Raw genomic sequence first — 16,516 nt, 5'->3', positions numbered from 1 at the left:
TAGAACTTCATGTCCCAGATGACTTCTGATTTAGGTAAGGGTGAGAACACTGTAGATATGGCCTGCTTTTTGCCATTATCCCAGGAATGAATCTTGTACACTTCTCCTGTATCTGAGAGGAAAACACAATTTTAAACCACTTAAAGCATCAGTAGGAGATCCTTCTTTATTTAAAATAAATTTCTTTAACTTCATCTTTATTTCTTTGTTTGGAAAAGTTGATTTTCAAATTATATATAGAAATGTATATCATACATGATAAAATACAAAGCAATAAAGGTTACATGTGCCTTCACTCAAGAGCTGATACTACAGGAGCTCAATTTTAGCATACTGACTACCTGGTACGTATACAGTATTTTTCTGCATGTTGTGTTGTTACTATATAAACTTACTTGAGGCAGCGTAGAGAATGAGGGACCCTCCCTGACGACTTCGTTCTTTATCCACTTGAAGGACATGCATCTGGATGCCATCCATAAAGACCAGGGGTTTGTTCCCCTGTTGTTGTACTGGAGCATCCTTAAGAGGATACTCCATCATAAAATTCTCCTCAACATCCTTAAGGCTCTTTGAATCGTTGATACACTTTAAGCAAATATAAATAGGGATTATTTCGCAATTGATGTGAGAGGAGAAAGAAAGAGTTGACTGCTTCAAAAACATACAGTGAGAACTAAATGTTTCATTAAGCCTGAGTTATTGATACATACAGTGAGAACTAAATGTTTCATTAAGCCTGAGTTATTGATACATACAGTGAGACCTAAATGTTTTATTAAGTCTGAGTTATTGATATATATACAGTGAGACCTTAATGTTTCATCAAGTCTGAGTTATTGATACATACAGTGAGAACAAAACGTTTCATTAAGTCTGAGTTATTGATAAATACAGTGAGAACAAAACGTTTCATTAAGTCTGAGTTATTGATACATACAGTGAGAACTAAATGTTTCATTAAGTCTGAGTTATTGATACATACAGTGAGAGCAAAATGTTTCATTAAGTCTGAGTTATTGATAAATACAGTGAGAGCAAAATGTTTCATTAAGTCTGAGTTATTGATACATACAGTGAGAACTAAATGTTTCATTAAGTCTGAGTTATTGATACATACAGTGAGAACTAAATGTTTCATTAAGCCTGAGTTATTGATACATACAGTGAGACCTAAATGTTTCATTAAGTCTGAGTTATTGATATACATACAGTGAGAACTAAATGTTTATTAAGTCTGAGTTATTGATACATACAGTGAGAACAAAACGTTTCATTAAGTCTGAGTTATTGATACATACAGTGAGAACTAAATGTTTCATTAAGTCTGAGTTATTGATACATACAGTGAGAACTAAATGTTTCATTAAGTCTGAGTTATTGATACATACAGTGAGAACTAAATGTTTCATTAAGTCTGAGTTATTGATACATACAGTGAGAACTAAATGTTTCATTAAGTCTGAGTTATAGATACATACAGTGAGAACTAAATGTTTCATTAAGCCCGAGTTATTGATACATACAGTGAGAACTAAATGTTTCATTAAGTCTGAGTTATTGATAAATACAGTGAGAACTAAATGTTTCATTAAGTCTGAGTTATTGATACATACAGTGAGAACTAAATGTTTCATTAAGTCTGAGTTATTGATACATACAGTGTGTTTCATTAAGTCTGAGTTATTGATACATACAGTGAGACCTAAATGTTTCATTAAGTCTGAGTTATTGATATATATGTAGTAAGAGCTAAATGTTTCATTATGCCTGAGTCACTGATACTAACCTTCCCTGGCTCACTTTTATCGGGGATTTTACTGGCAGGGAGGGGGGTCCAGATGGAGTTTGGTGTTTCCCGGTACTTGTACACCCGGTCAGCAAACCTGTCCTTGACCGAGTCCACCGTAAAGGCACAGATGGCAGAACCAGACGACCCATTCCTGAAACAATACAGAAAATCATATCACAACACTGACAACCTCTTCATAGTTCACAATCACACTTTCAAAATTCATTCCACGTTAATTTATGCTGAAAACACCCATAAAAAACGTGTAGCTATTGTTACTATATACAGACTTATACACATGTAGCAGCATGTTTAGCTGTTATTTTTATCTTCAGACTTAAAACAGCACATGAAGCTGTTGTTACTGTCTATATGCACACATCACTTATATCAATGTCATACTTACACAGAGGAGATAAACAATCCGTAAAATGTATTATTCACCAATTGTACATCCTCTAGATAATATAAAATTGAATTTCATATTTCTCAAAAAACATTTTTTTGGGGAGACATGTATAAAAAAAGCAAAGAATAAACTAGATCACCTGTCTGCTCTTCTTTAATCACAAACTTTGTTTCCTATTACAATCATGCAATACTGGTATTTACATTTAAAATTCATATGCAACAAGAGGCCCACAGGCCTTATAGGTCACCTGAGTATCATGTAACAACTTTCCAGCGATTGTATTTGGTTCGTGTTTTAATCCAAAAGCCATGAAATTCACAAATTTTGAAAGAGGCACCATTGCTTATCAAAGGGCAGATTTCAAAGCATTAATTTATTTTTAGTCAAAGTACCCCCCTGGTACCCCTGACCCAGCGGCCCTGAAATTATCTATTTTGAAAGAGGTCCCTTTCTTCATTATAAGGCCAGCATTTTTTTTTATGTTTAGGTTTAGTTATGAACATGAGAATAAAAAAGTCCAGAAGGAGAAGGAAATATAAAAAAAAAATTTTGATAAATCAATTATTAACATTTGTACATTCTTTTTTTATGCTATCCTAATAGGCTCCTTACCACTGGACACATAATGCTTACAAATACTAGTAGGAAAGTAGAACATTTAATTGCTTATTTCATCATCTGCCAGTTTGGGCCAGTTATATAAATTTTGTGATGTTGATCAAAATATATTTTAAAAAATCAATTCTTTAAAAGTCTTTCAATATATCTTCATTTTTTTAATATGTGTTAGGTGAATGTGTAGACATTGTTCTAAAATTACTTGATGCCTAAAATTATAATTCCTATCATAAAACAGACAGAGAGTATTGGGGAGTAGGGTGAACATTTTTTCAATTAAGTGTGAAATAATTTTTCTGGCTGATACAAATGATACTACATGCCTGTATATATTTGTATATTCTTGCCTTTTAATAGTTGAATTTTTGTTATTTCTTCAGGTTATTGTTTATTTCTTCCTCAAATGGACTTAACTTCTCCCATAGTTTTATTCATTACATCTGATGCATAAGCAACCCTTTTCTGAAGAATAATGCTTAGACTGTAAGCTATAACAGAGACCTAAACAATGTCGCTGGCAATATGCAATAGCTACCACGGGCAGTTTAAAACCTGGGGGAGGAAAATAATTTACAGACACATACTTTTGAAACGAATACATAATTATCTCACCAGCATGTCATTGTGCAACAAAGTTGTCAGCATTTTATTTGTCCTTTGAACGGGTGAAACGTTTTGAATGGCACTCTTATCGATGAATTTTACACTAAACCAAGCTATCTTCTCAGATCTAGCTTTATTTACCCGTCGTTTCATCGTAAAACCGGAAGTGCGAGTTCGTAAATTTGAAATCTCAATCCCGACTCAAATTTGACATCGGAAAGAAAAAAAAAATTATTTTTTCTGAAAATTCAAAACCTTGAGCGGAGGGTTTGTAAAACTGAAAATAAAATAAATCCTGGCCTTAAATATGTAATTAGATTATTAGCATATTAACCAGGAGCAAAGGATAAGATGTTCAAAGAATTCATGCATTTCACTATATAATCATTAGAGCCCCACCCTAAAACAAGAACCCCTGACCCTGGGGCCATAAAATTCACAATTTTGGTAGAGGCACTCTTGCTCATCATAACTGTGTACTTAGTTAGTTTATTTAATACCCAGGAGCAGAAAAGAAGATTTTCAAAGAATTCATGTATTTTCACTATATAATCAATAGAGCCCCGCCCTAACACTAGAACCCCTGACCCTGGGGCCATAAAATTCACAATTTTGGTAGAGGCACTCTTGCTCATCATAACTATGTACTTAGTTGGTTTATTTAATACCCAGGAGCAGAGAGGAAGATTTTCAAAGAAATAATGTATTTTCACTACCTACCTATTTAGCCCCACCCTAGCACTAGAACCCCTGACCCCAACTAGAACCAATACCAATTTTGGTAGAGGACTCATTGCTGATTACAATCATGCAAACAGTTTGACTGCTTGATGTCCAGGAGTAAAGAAGCTTATTTTTAAAGATTGCATTAATTTTAATGGTTTTGGCCCCACCCCTCAGGCCCCAGGGGGGGGGCGGGGACCATGAAATTCATAATTTTTGTTCCCCTTCACCCACAGATGCTGTATACAAAATTTGGTTGAAATTGGTTTAGCGGTTTCAGAGAAGAAGCTGAAAATGTTCAAATGTTAACACACGACGGACGACGGACGCCGACGGACAAACACGGATGGCAATAGGTCACCTGAGTGACTCAGGTGACCTAAAAATAAAATGAAGAATTCTTTTCAGAATCCATCACATACAAAAGCACAAAAGAATGTTTTTTTTATACTTCTAAATGAATAATCTTTTTCACAAGCAACTTTAAACATGTATGTTATTATGCAAGCAAATGCAAATAATTCTATCAAAGGAGTGTATTTATTGCAATATTAAGGGATAACTGCAGGACAATTACCAGTACAACATTTGTTATAAACTTACGAATTAAATCAAAATAGAATGGGAACGACCCGGGTAAGGAGCAGTTAAGTCGCGCTTTCTGATACGTCGTCCATTTGTTGACAAGTAAGCTACTTCCACCTAGGTCTTTCTACAACGTAAAAATTATCACAAACATTAAATGTAACTTTTAATTTTTATTTATTTTTATGATTTTTCCGCGTTGTTACGGGTGAATATGTGGCTTACCTTACAAACCCTTGCTACTCTTGAGACCATTTTCTTCATGAAATTTGTGTACTCCAGAGCAATTTCACGAAAGAAAAAGTAAACATCTTCCCCAACATCAAAGGAGGCAACAAACTGGGGCTCTACAACAGTAGAGAAAAAAATTATCTCAAAACAAATTACTTTTTAATAACAAGAGGCCCACGGGCCTTATAGGTCACCTGAGCATTATGCAACAACTTTCCAGTTACAGTGTATTGAATTTGATTCATGTTTTAAGCCAGATGCTATATGGCATTCACAATTTTGAAAGGGCACCATTGATCATCATAACAATAAACTTAGCAGTTGCTTAGCTTGGTTACTGAATAACCATAAGCAGGGTAGGGGAACAAAAATGCACTCCAACTAATCAGTAATATTAATCAATAATCAGTAGTGCCCCTAACACTCTCACATAAACCCCTGACCCTAGGTTGCACAAATTTTTAAAAGGCACCCTTAAAATTGCCTATCAAAAAGTAAATAAATGTTTTATAAATACAAAGGACCAGATTTCAAACAATTAATTCATTTTCAGTATATAAGTAGAGCCCCCCCACCCCTGACCCTGGGGCCTTGAAATTCACAATTCTGCAAGATTAGGGCCCTTGTTCATCATAACTATATAGGTAGTTCATCTGCTTCATACCCAGAGACAGAGAAGAAAATTTTCAAAGATTTAATGTACAATGTATTTTCACTATATAATCAATAGAGCCCCACCCTAACACCAGAACCCCAGACCCTGGGGCAATGAAATTCAAAATTTTAGAAGAGGCATTCTTGCTCATCATAACTATGCACTTACTTAGTTTATTTCATACCTGGGAGCAGAGAAGAAGATTTTCAAAGAATTCATGTATTTTCACTATATAATCAATAAAGGCCCCCCCCAGAACCATTGACGCTGGGGCCATAAAATTCACAATTTTTGTATAGGCACTCTTGCTCATCATAACTATGCACTTAATTAGTTTATTTAATACCTAGGAGCAGAGAAGAAGATTTTCAAAGAATTCATGTATTTTCACCATATGATCAATAGAGCCCCCCCAACACCATAACCCTTGACCCTGGGGCCATAAAATTCACAATTTTGGTTGAGGCACTCTTGCTCATCATCACTATGCACTTAGTTGATTTATTTAATACCTAGGAGCAGAGAAGAAGATTTTCAAAGAATTCATGTAATTTCACTATATAATCAATAGAGCCCCCCCCCCCCCCCAACACCAGAACCCTTGATGATAGGGCCATTAAATTCACAATTTTGGTTGAGGCAAACTTGCTCATCATAACTATGCACTTAGTTAGTTTATATAATACCTAGGAGCAGAGAAGAAGATTTTCAAGGAATTTACATATTTTCACTATATAATCAATAGAGCCCACCCCCCCACACACACACACCAGAACCCTTGACCCTGGGGCCATAAAATTCACAATCTTGGTTGAGGAACACTTGCTTATCATAACTATGTACTTAGTTAGTTTATTTAATACCTAGGAGCAGAGAAGAAGATTTTCAAAGAATTCATGTATTTTCACTTTATAAACAATAAAGTCCCCCCCCCACACCAGAACCATTGATGCTGGGGCCATAAAATTCACAATTTTTGTAGAGACACTCTTGCTCATCATAACTATGCACTTAGTTAGTTTATTTAATACCTAGGAGCAGAGAAGAAGATTTTCAAAGAATTCATGTAATTTCACTATATAATCAATAGAGCCCCCCCCCCCCAACACCAGAACCCTTGACCCTGGGGCCATAAAATTCACAATTTTGGTAGAGGCACTCTAGCTCATCATAATTATTTACTTACTTGGTTTATTTAATACCCAGGGGCAGAGAAGAAGATTTTCAAAGAAATCATGTATTTTTACTATATAATTAATAGAGCCCCACCCTAACACCAGAACCCCTGACCCTGGGGCCATAAAATTCACAATTTTGGTAGAGGCACTCTTGCTCATCATAACTATGTACTTAGTTGGTTTATTTAATACCCAGGAGCAGAGAAGAAGATTTTCAAAGAAATAATGCATTTTCCTTATCTACTTATTTAGCCCCGCCCTAGCACTAGAACCCCTGACCCCAGGGCCATGAATTTCACAATTTTGGTAGAGGACTCAATGCTGATTACAATCATGCAAATAGTTTGACTGCTTGATGTCCAGGAGTAAAGAAGAAGATTTTTAAAGATTGCATTAATTTTAGTGGTTTTGGCCCCACCCCTCAGGCCCCAGGCGGGCAGGGATCATGAAATTCATAATTTTCGTTCCCCTTCACCCATAGATGCTTTGTGTCAAATTTGGTTGAAATTGGTTCAGTGGTTGCAGAGAAGAAGCTGAAAATGTTCAAATGTTAACACACGACACACGACACACAACACACGACACACGACGGGCGACGACGGACGAAAACGGATAGCAATAGGTCACCTGAGTTTACTCAGGTGACCTAAAAACTAATAAAATTTTGCATAGATGGAATTTATTTTCAAGAGGGATAACTCTGCTTGACTTGTAATACATCTAAGAATCTAGCAGATCTGTACGGGTATATTTTTTACCATTTAGCCAGCGGATGGGGTCGGCATTTTCCAATTTTTCGCTCACTTTTTTACCATCTTTAACAAGTTGTGGTCGGGATATGGTGGCCTTCCCATTGTCAAGGATTGTTGCCGAGTAGAGGGCTGGTACGTCTCCAGGGTTACCGCTGGCTACAGATACAAATCAATATCATTGTAAATGCAAGCTACACTGTTCATATGGTCTTAAGAGATTCATGTTAAACCTTAATTGAAGCCAAGAAATTAAACACTTTTCAAACAGAAGTTTTATGAAGTCAAGTACAATTTTGTATTCCTAATTTCTTATAATATTTTTTGTATACCAGTAAACATCTTATAAGCAAGAAATCTGGGTAATATATCAGTGTCAAAACATATATTTTGCAGAGTGAAGACATATACATATTATAAGAGTTTCTGGAGCCACAGTCAGGATTTGTTTACTCTAGATGATCGCTATATACACTGCCAGCGGGTGTTGTATAATTTTACCAGAACTAGGTCACCCATCGTCTGATCTAGTTCTGCAGATTATCAAAAATCAATAGAGAAACCTGATTAACACCATTTCACAGTACAGCTGGGTTTTTTTTTTAAAACTATTTATAACATAATGTGGATAATATTTTGTTTCACACATTGGATGACAAACCCTTCAATCTACTACCCAGGAACTACTGTGGATGTGAAGAGTTTGATGAAGCCTAAGTATTACCTCCTTTATAAACACATTAGCACATATAGTTATGTATATTATACACCTTTTTACTAAATTTTATGAAGACAATAGCAAGTTTTCACCTAGGGCATAAAAGTACTTGAAATCTGCTTCAAAAACCTAGGAAGCTGATGCATAATCTCCTCTTTATTGAGGTGAGCTAAAAACTATTATAGCAGTCATAAATTTTTTTACGGAAAAAATATACAGAGGCAGAATAATTCTTATTGCCTTTGCAAAAAAACTTCAAAGTGAAAAGCAACAACAACTTGATTTTGTCTGGAAAAGCACATACATGTGTATCTGGGATCTATTTCAACTTACACCGTTTTTTAAGACTCGTCAGACACAAAGCCTACCTTTGTTCATTATATCCTTTCCTGACTGCATTTGTACTTGAAAATGTGCTTTCATGAAACAAAAATTTCTATTGATCATCATAGAAGTACATGTAACTATAATTCCTGATGCCTATTTCTCCTTTAAATGAGTCTGATTCTCTGTACTTACTGACATAAACTGCTGTTGTGTTGTCCTTTGGATCTCTTGGACATGCAGTGGCTTTTTGAGGAGATGATATCTCTAATTTATTATCATTTATCTGAAATATTAAAGTATTTAAATACTGAAATATCGTATGAATATAATATCGACAATAATTTCTAAGGCATAATTATATCTGAACTGTGCAAATACCTCTTATATATACTCTATATGTTTAATTTTTGTATAATTAAAAACGTGATTACAGGAAAAATGTAAAGAACTATATGTGGTATATTGCATATATTTGCCCCCACAAAAGTCAAATTTTGAAAACTTCCTCAAATGTGCTGAATTCAATAAATTGTATGAGAAATATAAATTAACAGACAATATTATAGTGTCAAAGCAGTGTATTCACAATTTTTGTTTTTATGACGTCACAAACTAGTCCGATTTTATATCCTTTTTCAGAAAGAGGACAAAATGGACAAAATTTCAACAATTTTAGCTTTATAATTTATAGAGCGCAAGTTTGTTCAGGAACAATACTGACATGTTTCATTGATATTATCATTCTACACATTATATCAAAATATTGATCCTGAACACACATGCGCTCGGTGACTTTTACTCAAAATATCAACGAAATATGTACATTTTTCTGTAAAATTCATAAACAAGAGGCCCATGGGCCACATCGCTCACCTGAGTAGAAATTGGTTATTATTGAAAAGTTTAAATCCAAAAGTAGTCCCATGACCAATCATGGCTTTGCTATTCTTGAGAAGAAGATTTTTAAAGAATTTTCCTATATATTTCTATGTAAAACTTGGGTTGGCATTTTGGCCCCGCCCTACCCCCAGGGGTCATGATTTGAACAAACTTGAATCTACAATACCTCAGGATGCTTCCATATAAATATGATCAATTATGGCATTGTTATTCTTGAGAAGAAGATTTTTAAAGAATTTTTCCTATATATTTCTATGTAGAATTTTGGTCGGCCATTGTGGCCCCGCCCTACCCCCAGGGATCATGATTTGAACAAACTTGAATCTACACTACCTGAGGATGCTTCCATATAAGTTTCATCTTTCCTGGCACAGTGGTTCTTGAGAAGAAGATTTTTAAAGAATTTTCCTATATATTTCTATGTAAAACTTTGGTTGGCATTTTGGCCCCGCCCTACCCCCAGGGGTCATGATTTGAACAAACTTGAATCTACACTACCGCAGGATGCTTCCATATAAATATGATCAATTATGGCTTTGTTTTTCTTGAGAAGAAGATTTTTAAAGAATTTTCCTATATATTTCTATGTAAAATTTTGGTCGGCCATTGTGGCCCCGCCCTACCCCAGGGGTCATGATTTGAACAAACTTGAATCTACACTACCTGAGGATGCTTCCATATAAATATGATCAATTATGGCTTTGTTTTTCTTGTGAAGAAGATTTTTAAAGAATTTTCCTATATATTTCTATGTAAAACTTTGGTCGGCCATTGTGGCCCTGCCCTACCCCCGGGGGTCAGGATTTGAACAAACTTGAATCTACACTACCTGAGGATGCTTCCATATAAGTTTCATCTTTCCTGGCACAGTGGTTCTTGAGAAGAAGATTTTTAAAGAATTTTCCTATATATTTCTATGTAAAAATTTGGTCAGCCATTGTGGCCCCGGCCTACCCCCAGGTGTCATGATTTGAACAAACTTGAATTAACACTGCCTGAGGGTGCTTCCATATAAGTTTCATCTTTCCTGGCACAGTGGTTCTTTAGAAAAAGATTTTTAAAGAATTTTCCTATATATTTCTATGTAAAACTTTGGTTGGCCATTGTGGCCCCGCCCTACCCCCGGGGGTCATGATTTGAACAAACTTGAATCTAAACTACCTGAGGATGCTTCTATATAAATATGATCAATTATGGCTTTGTTTTTCTTGAGAAGAAGATTTTTAAAGAATTTTTCCTATATATTTCTATGTAAAACTTTGGTCGGCCATTGTGGCCCCGCCCTGCCCCCGGGGGTCATGATTTGAACAAACTTGAATCTACACTACCTGAGGATGCTTCCATATAAGTTTCATCTTTCCTGGCACTGTAGTTCTTGAGAAGAAGATTTTTAAAACATGCCACCAAATTTTTATTAATTCCCAATTATCTCCCCTTGAATTTTGGCGAGACCCTTCGTTTGAACAAACTTGAATCCCCTACACTCAAGAATGCTTTCTGGCAAATTTGGTTGATATTGGCCTAGCGGTTCTTGAGAAGAAGTCGAAAATGTTAAAAGTTTACAGACACACAGACAGGTAGACGGACGGACAGACAAATTACAGACAAAATGTGATAAGAAAATCTCACTTGAGCCTTCAGCTCAGGTGAGCTAAAAACTGAAGTTTACGTCATGTTTGTGACGTCATTACGTACATATGGCATCATTACTTATGAAAATATTCAGTACTTTGAAGTCAGCATATACTCCCCTGTTTAAGAACTTAATTGAATATATCTCCATCAAAGTTTGATTTGGGGGGCAAATATTGGTTATTACCGAATAAAGTTCTTTGAATGTTTATGAAACCAAACAAGTTTTGACTTACCGTTACTTGATATTCTGACGGAGTATTAGCATCAGTTCCACAGAAATACAGCGTGGAGTTATCAACACGTACAATATACTTAATATAATTCTGACAGTACTCCTAAAGTAACAAAAAATATCATTATACAAGACATCCCCAATTCATTATTTAGAATAGATAATTGTGACTGAAATTGAAGGTTTTAGTTTATATATGTAACTGGCTACAAACACTTAATACTTACGACTGATTTCCCATTAAAGGAACACAGCTTCCTATTCTCATCTGAAGCCACAACCTTTTCTGTTTTCTATAACAAAAAAAATGGAAAGAGCTGGCACAATGAAAGCACATGTCTTGTAGTGTCTTTGATTACTTTAACATTATCTTTATTCTAGTACTTTTAATTTGCATTTGTATATTTCTGTTAGGTAGCAGTCCCCAGTTAGTAAGGGATTAAGTTGTTCTGTCATATATTGACATCTATCATCGTCAGTAATTTGTATTTAGTTTTTACAGTAAATTATTTATTGTACTCACCAGTGCACTTTTATCACTGATATCTTCTAACTTTAATTGTACTAAATAATTCCTGAAACAAGTAGAAAGTTTAATAAGTAACCAGAAGGTGTCAAAAAACTGTGAGATTGGGCATCATTCTTCAATCGCCATCACTAAGTCTTAAGCAAGATATGTGTGCATATACATTGTAAACATTAATATCATCAAATGATAAACTTGAAAGTCATGTACACTTTTTAGAATGTCTAAAAATTTCCATTTTTGAAAAAAAACTGTCATTTCAGTAAATAACATGCATTACATGTATTGATTACACAAATGTACAGATATTTATAGGGTGATACAGCTAATAACAGCTATAATGATGTATACATGTAGACGACCTGATCTGGCCTTAGATCATGTGTTGACTACCGTGTGGTTAGATCACATGCTCATGATGAGGTTTCTATAACTCAGTGTAATGATAGCTTCATGTGAGAGTGTTTGTAGTAAGCTAATAGGTTCAGGGGGAAAAATATCAACAGAATGATAAATAGAGGATATTTAATGTTTTGTAGTTGGATATGGAAGTAATAATTCATGAGTGGATAAGGACTTTTTGACATTTTCACTAGTGAAAACATAATTTTACCTAGTATTGTCAAAAAATGACTCAGTGGCATTGTCTTTTTACACAGGAGAAAATCCTAACTATACCAATAAATAATCACCCAATTGTCTAAGTTATGCAGAGAATATCTTACCTAGCACTAACAAATAGTCACTCAGTGAAGTTGTCTATGTAGATAAAATCTTACCTAGCACCAACAAATAGTCACTCAGTGAAATTATCTATGTTATGTACCGGACACCTAGCACAAACAAATAGTCACTCAGTGAAGTTGTCTATGTTATGTAGATAAAATCTTACCTAACACCAACAAATATCACCCAGTGAAGTTGTCTATGCTATGTAAAGGGTGTTAAGAAAGTTCGTTCCACATTTTTTCTTTTATTTTCGAAAAGAAATACGATTTTCAATTTGTGATATTTCATGTTTACTGAGTGTGTTCTTGCTACTGATAAGGTTTTAACTGTCTTTTGTTGAATCAATAAGGGGAGGGCAGGTATAATTAAAACAGATGATGTCTGTTCAGAAAAAAATCAGGGATGACGCACATTTGTAACATATATTAAGCACACAGGTCAGAACATCCTTTCAAATACTATGCAAAAAATTATCAAATCTGTGAAAAATCTCAATGACAATCCTATTCTGTTGAAAAGTGATCTATCGTTGTTATACCTACGCTCATCAGCTTGTCTGATACAAGATAAGCTATGAAGAAACAAAAGTATATTTGCCTTTATTTTCACTCAAAATGACCCGCATTTCTGTCATTCAGGTGCTTTAAAGAGGTTATATATATCTTCACATGGAAGAACAATCCTATAAATTCCTGCTAGAAATGAAATGCTTAAAATCTTAAGCACACTCTTGTGATTTTAGTTAAGCATTACTTTGAAATTTTTTTAAATATTTCATCACGGAACGAACTTTCTTAACACCCCTTAGATAAAATCTTACCTAGCACCAACAAATAGTCACTCAGTGATGTTCTCTATGTTATGTAGATAAAATCTTACCTATGCCATTAAATAGTGACCCAGTGAAGTTGTCTATGTTTCGTAGATAGAATCTTACCTAGAACCAACAAATAGTCACCCAGTGAAGTTGTTTATGCTATGTAGATTCTAGAAATATGTACATAGGACATGAATGCCCCATTGAGGGTATATCAGTAATGCAACTTGAAAATTCAAATTTGTGTATTAAATTTCAGAATATCTTGAATAGTGATGCAGTTGAATTGCTTACATCAGTATGTATCAATATATGAAGTTTAACACTTCAGTTGCATAGTTCTCATCAATATCTATCACCCTATGAAGTTTGATGAAAATATCTTAGTTTCTTTGAAACTGAACTGAGCTAAACGCAAAGTGTGACGGAAGGACAGACGGAAGGACAGAAGAATGGAAAGACGGAAGACAGACATGACAAACAGTGACTGTCAAACACTATAAGCCCCGGCCATATTCATGGCAGGGCATAAAAATCTTACCTAGCACCAACAAATAGTCACCCAGTGAAGTTGTCTATGTTATACAGATAAAATCTTACCTAGCACCAACAAATAGTCAACCAGTGAAGTTGTCTACCTTATGCAGATAGAATCTTAACTAGCACCAACAAATAGTCAACCAGTGAAGTTGTCTATGTTATGTAGATAGAATCTTAAATAGCACCAACAAATAGTCAACCAGTGAAGTTGTCTATGTTATGTAGATAGAATCTTACCTAGCACCAACAAATAGTCAACCAGTGAAGTTGTCCATGTTATGTAGATAGAATCTTACCTAGCACCAACAAATAGTCACCCAGTGAAGTTGTCCATGTTATGTAGATAGAATCTTACCTAGCATCAACAATAGACACCCAGTGAAGTTGTCCATGTTATGTAGATAGAATCTTACCTAGCACCAACAAATAGTCACTCAGTGAAGTTGTCCATGTTATGTAGATAAAATCTTACCTAGCACCAACAAATAGTCACCCAGTGAAGTTGTCTATGTTATATAGATAAAATCTTACCTAGCACCAACAAATACTCACCCAGTGAAGTTGTCTATGTTATGTAGATAGAATCTTACCTAGCACCAACAGTCATCCAGTGAAGTTGTCTATGTTATGTAGATAGAATCTTACTTAGCACCAACAAATAGTCACCCAGTGAAGTTGTCCATGTTATGTAGATAGAATCTTAACTAGCACCAACAAATAGTCACTCTGTGAAGTTGTCCATGTTATACAGATAAAATCTTACCTAACACCAACAAATATCACCCAGTGAAGTTGTCTATGTTATGTAGATGGAATCTTACCTAGCACCAACAAATAGTCACCCAGTGAAGTTGTCTATTGTTATGTAGATAAAATCTTACTTAACACCAACAAATAGTCACCCAGTGAAGTTGTCCATGTTATGTAGATAGAATCTTACCTAGCACCAACAAATAGTCACTCTGTGAAGTTGTCTATTGTTATGTAGATAGAATCTTACCTAGCACCAACAAATAGTGACCCAGTGAAGTTGTCCATGTTATGTAGATAGAATCTTACCTAGCACCAACAAATAGTGACCCAGTGAAGTTGTCCATGTTATGTAGATAGAATCTTAACTAGCACCAACAAATAGTCACTCTGTGAAGTTGTCTATGTTATACAGATAAAATCTTACCTAACACCAACAAATATCACCCAGTGAAGTTGTCTATGTTATGTAGATAGAATCTTACCTAGCACCAACAGTCATCCAGTGAAGTTGTCTATGTTATGTAGATAAAATCTTACCTAGCACCAACAAATAGTCACCCAGTGAAGTTGTCCATGTTATGTAGATAGAATCTTACCTAGCACCAACAAATAGTGACCCAGTAGAGTTGTCTATGTACAAATAACTGTGGTCCCTGATGCTGTCATTTTGGAATGTCTTTGTTACTAAATCTACAATAAATAGTAATCAGCTTCTGTTATCTATAAGGAAGATTCATCAGTAATTAAATACTTTAATACATTCTCTATATTTAATTATTCATGAAAAAATTCAATATTTTACTGCCTTTCAAAGATCACAAAGAATCCTACATTTCTGTAACTAATAAAAATGTTCTTTAATTACAAAGATGTGTTTTCAGTTTGATTAAAGTAACAAATAAAATGGGCCTGGATTTTGTTAAGAAGTTTTTATCCCGTTTATTTAATTTTTTTCCCCAATCCCAGCAGACTAAATGACCACCCACAGCATCTAACCCAGCATCCAATGGTAAGAATGACTCCATCCTTAAGAATCAGATTATCCCCTCAATTAATGTTATCTCTAGAAATGCTGATCTAATTTACCCCAGGCTCCTGGGCAGTTTGTGTACCTTTACTAATGTTTCTAATCTGATCTGGAGGCACCCCAGAACAATTTACCCCCTCTGTTGTAAGCTAAAATTCTCTTTGATACCTGATATTGTAATAAAATGTAAAATGTCAACACCCTTTTATACCCTTTATACATTTGTGTCTTTTATTCATAATTAGTTAGAATTAATGGAACATAAAATTTAATGTTTTTCAAATCTTAAATTACAGATTAACCTTTTAAACTTAAGTTGACTGCAATGTGTGAGAAACTTTGTAAAACAAAGTCCTTTTCTTCCTTCAAAGTTTAAATGCTTTCTTCTATATAGCTAGTGATTCAGACTCCTTGGAACAGACCCAAAAGCTTTAAAATTATTTTTTTTCATTGCCTTTTTCTTACGATGACTCCATCTGCTTGGAAATGATAACAGATATATGTATATGTACTTTATTTGAGTTGATCAATTATCTCTCTTTGAGCAAGCTAATCTGGATTAGATGGGTATAAAAATTAATTTTTCCATCTGTTCCGATCCCATTCTATGAATTTATTTACCTAGCAGATTTAATACATTCGACAATCATGCTAAAGTAATTAATAATTCAGTACATGCCCAAGTTGTAGATGTTCTTTTGAGCAAATAAAATGATTTGTCAGTTACACTATAGCAGACTTCCAAGTACCGGTACGTGTATGAGTG

General features: G+C 34.7%; 1 protein-coding gene across 1 annotated transcript; it reads right to left on the bottom strand.

Annotated features, from left to right (window-relative positions):
- Positions 1-6: 6 nt before the first annotated feature.
- On the bottom strand, positions 7-15,417 carry LOC134261323 (semaphorin-2A-like; the record flags this gene model as incomplete). Its single annotated transcript, XM_062743762.1, has 12 exons — positions 7-112; positions 396-588; positions 1,790-1,943; positions 2,199-2,250; positions 4,752-4,860; positions 4,959-5,080; positions 7,556-7,705; positions 8,784-8,874; positions 11,360-11,461; positions 11,586-11,651; positions 11,882-11,933; positions 15,320-15,417. Coding segments are annotated over 12 exons (1,295 nt in total), but the record flags the coding sequence as incomplete, so codon positions are not given.
- Positions 15,418-16,516: the final 1,099 nt, after the last annotated feature.

The sequence above is a fragment of the Saccostrea cucullata genome, unplaced genomic scaffold, assembly GCF_032062105.1.
Source record: "Saccostrea cucullata isolate Sc308-1 unplaced genomic scaffold, CSIRO_AGI_Scuc_v1 ctg12353, whole genome shotgun sequence".
Classification (NCBI taxonomy): domain Eukaryota; kingdom Metazoa; phylum Mollusca; class Bivalvia; order Ostreida; family Ostreidae; genus Saccostrea; species Saccostrea cuccullata.
This window is presented reverse-complemented; position numbering and strand designations above follow the sequence as displayed.